A 293-nucleotide genomic window follows, 5' to 3' on the forward strand; every position below is an offset into this window, starting at 1 on the left:
GGATCGGCGTGCCCGACACCACAATGGAGGAGGCGCGGCCGTGGTAGCCCACGGGTAAGTGCAGCCTGGCAGAGGGAGGCAGAGGGCGCCCGTGTCAGTGCCGTCGCGTGGGGCCGAAGACATGTCAGCATTCTTTTTTAAAAAGATCTATTTTTACTAGAGGCCCGGTGCACGAAATTTGGCACCAGTGGTGTCCCTCAGTGTGGCCTGTGGGATCGGGCCAAAACTGGCTCTCCAACATCCCCTGAAGGGTCCCAGATGGCGCGAGGGCACAGGCCAGGTTGGGGGAGCAC

General features: G+C 61.4%; 1 protein-coding gene across 1 annotated transcript in view; it reads right to left on the reverse strand.

Annotated features, from left to right (window-relative positions):
* Positions 1–293, reverse strand: part of FAH (fumarylacetoacetate hydrolase (fumarylacetoacetase)) — a gene marked incomplete at its 5' end in the record, with an annotated part of 41,752 nt that overhangs the window by 32,116 nt on the left and 9,343 nt on the right. Inside the window, one exon of the mRNA XM_015560564.1 lies at positions 3–65. Within this exon, the coding sequence (XP_015416050.1) occupies positions 3–65 (63 nt within the window). The remainder of the gene's footprint in view (positions 1–2; positions 66–293) is intronic.

Source organism: Myotis davidii, unplaced genomic scaffold, assembly GCF_000327345.1.
Source record: "Myotis davidii unplaced genomic scaffold, ASM32734v1 scaffold2091, whole genome shotgun sequence".
In the NCBI taxonomy this organism is placed as follows: Eukaryota; Metazoa; Chordata; class Mammalia; order Chiroptera; family Vespertilionidae; genus Myotis; species Myotis davidii.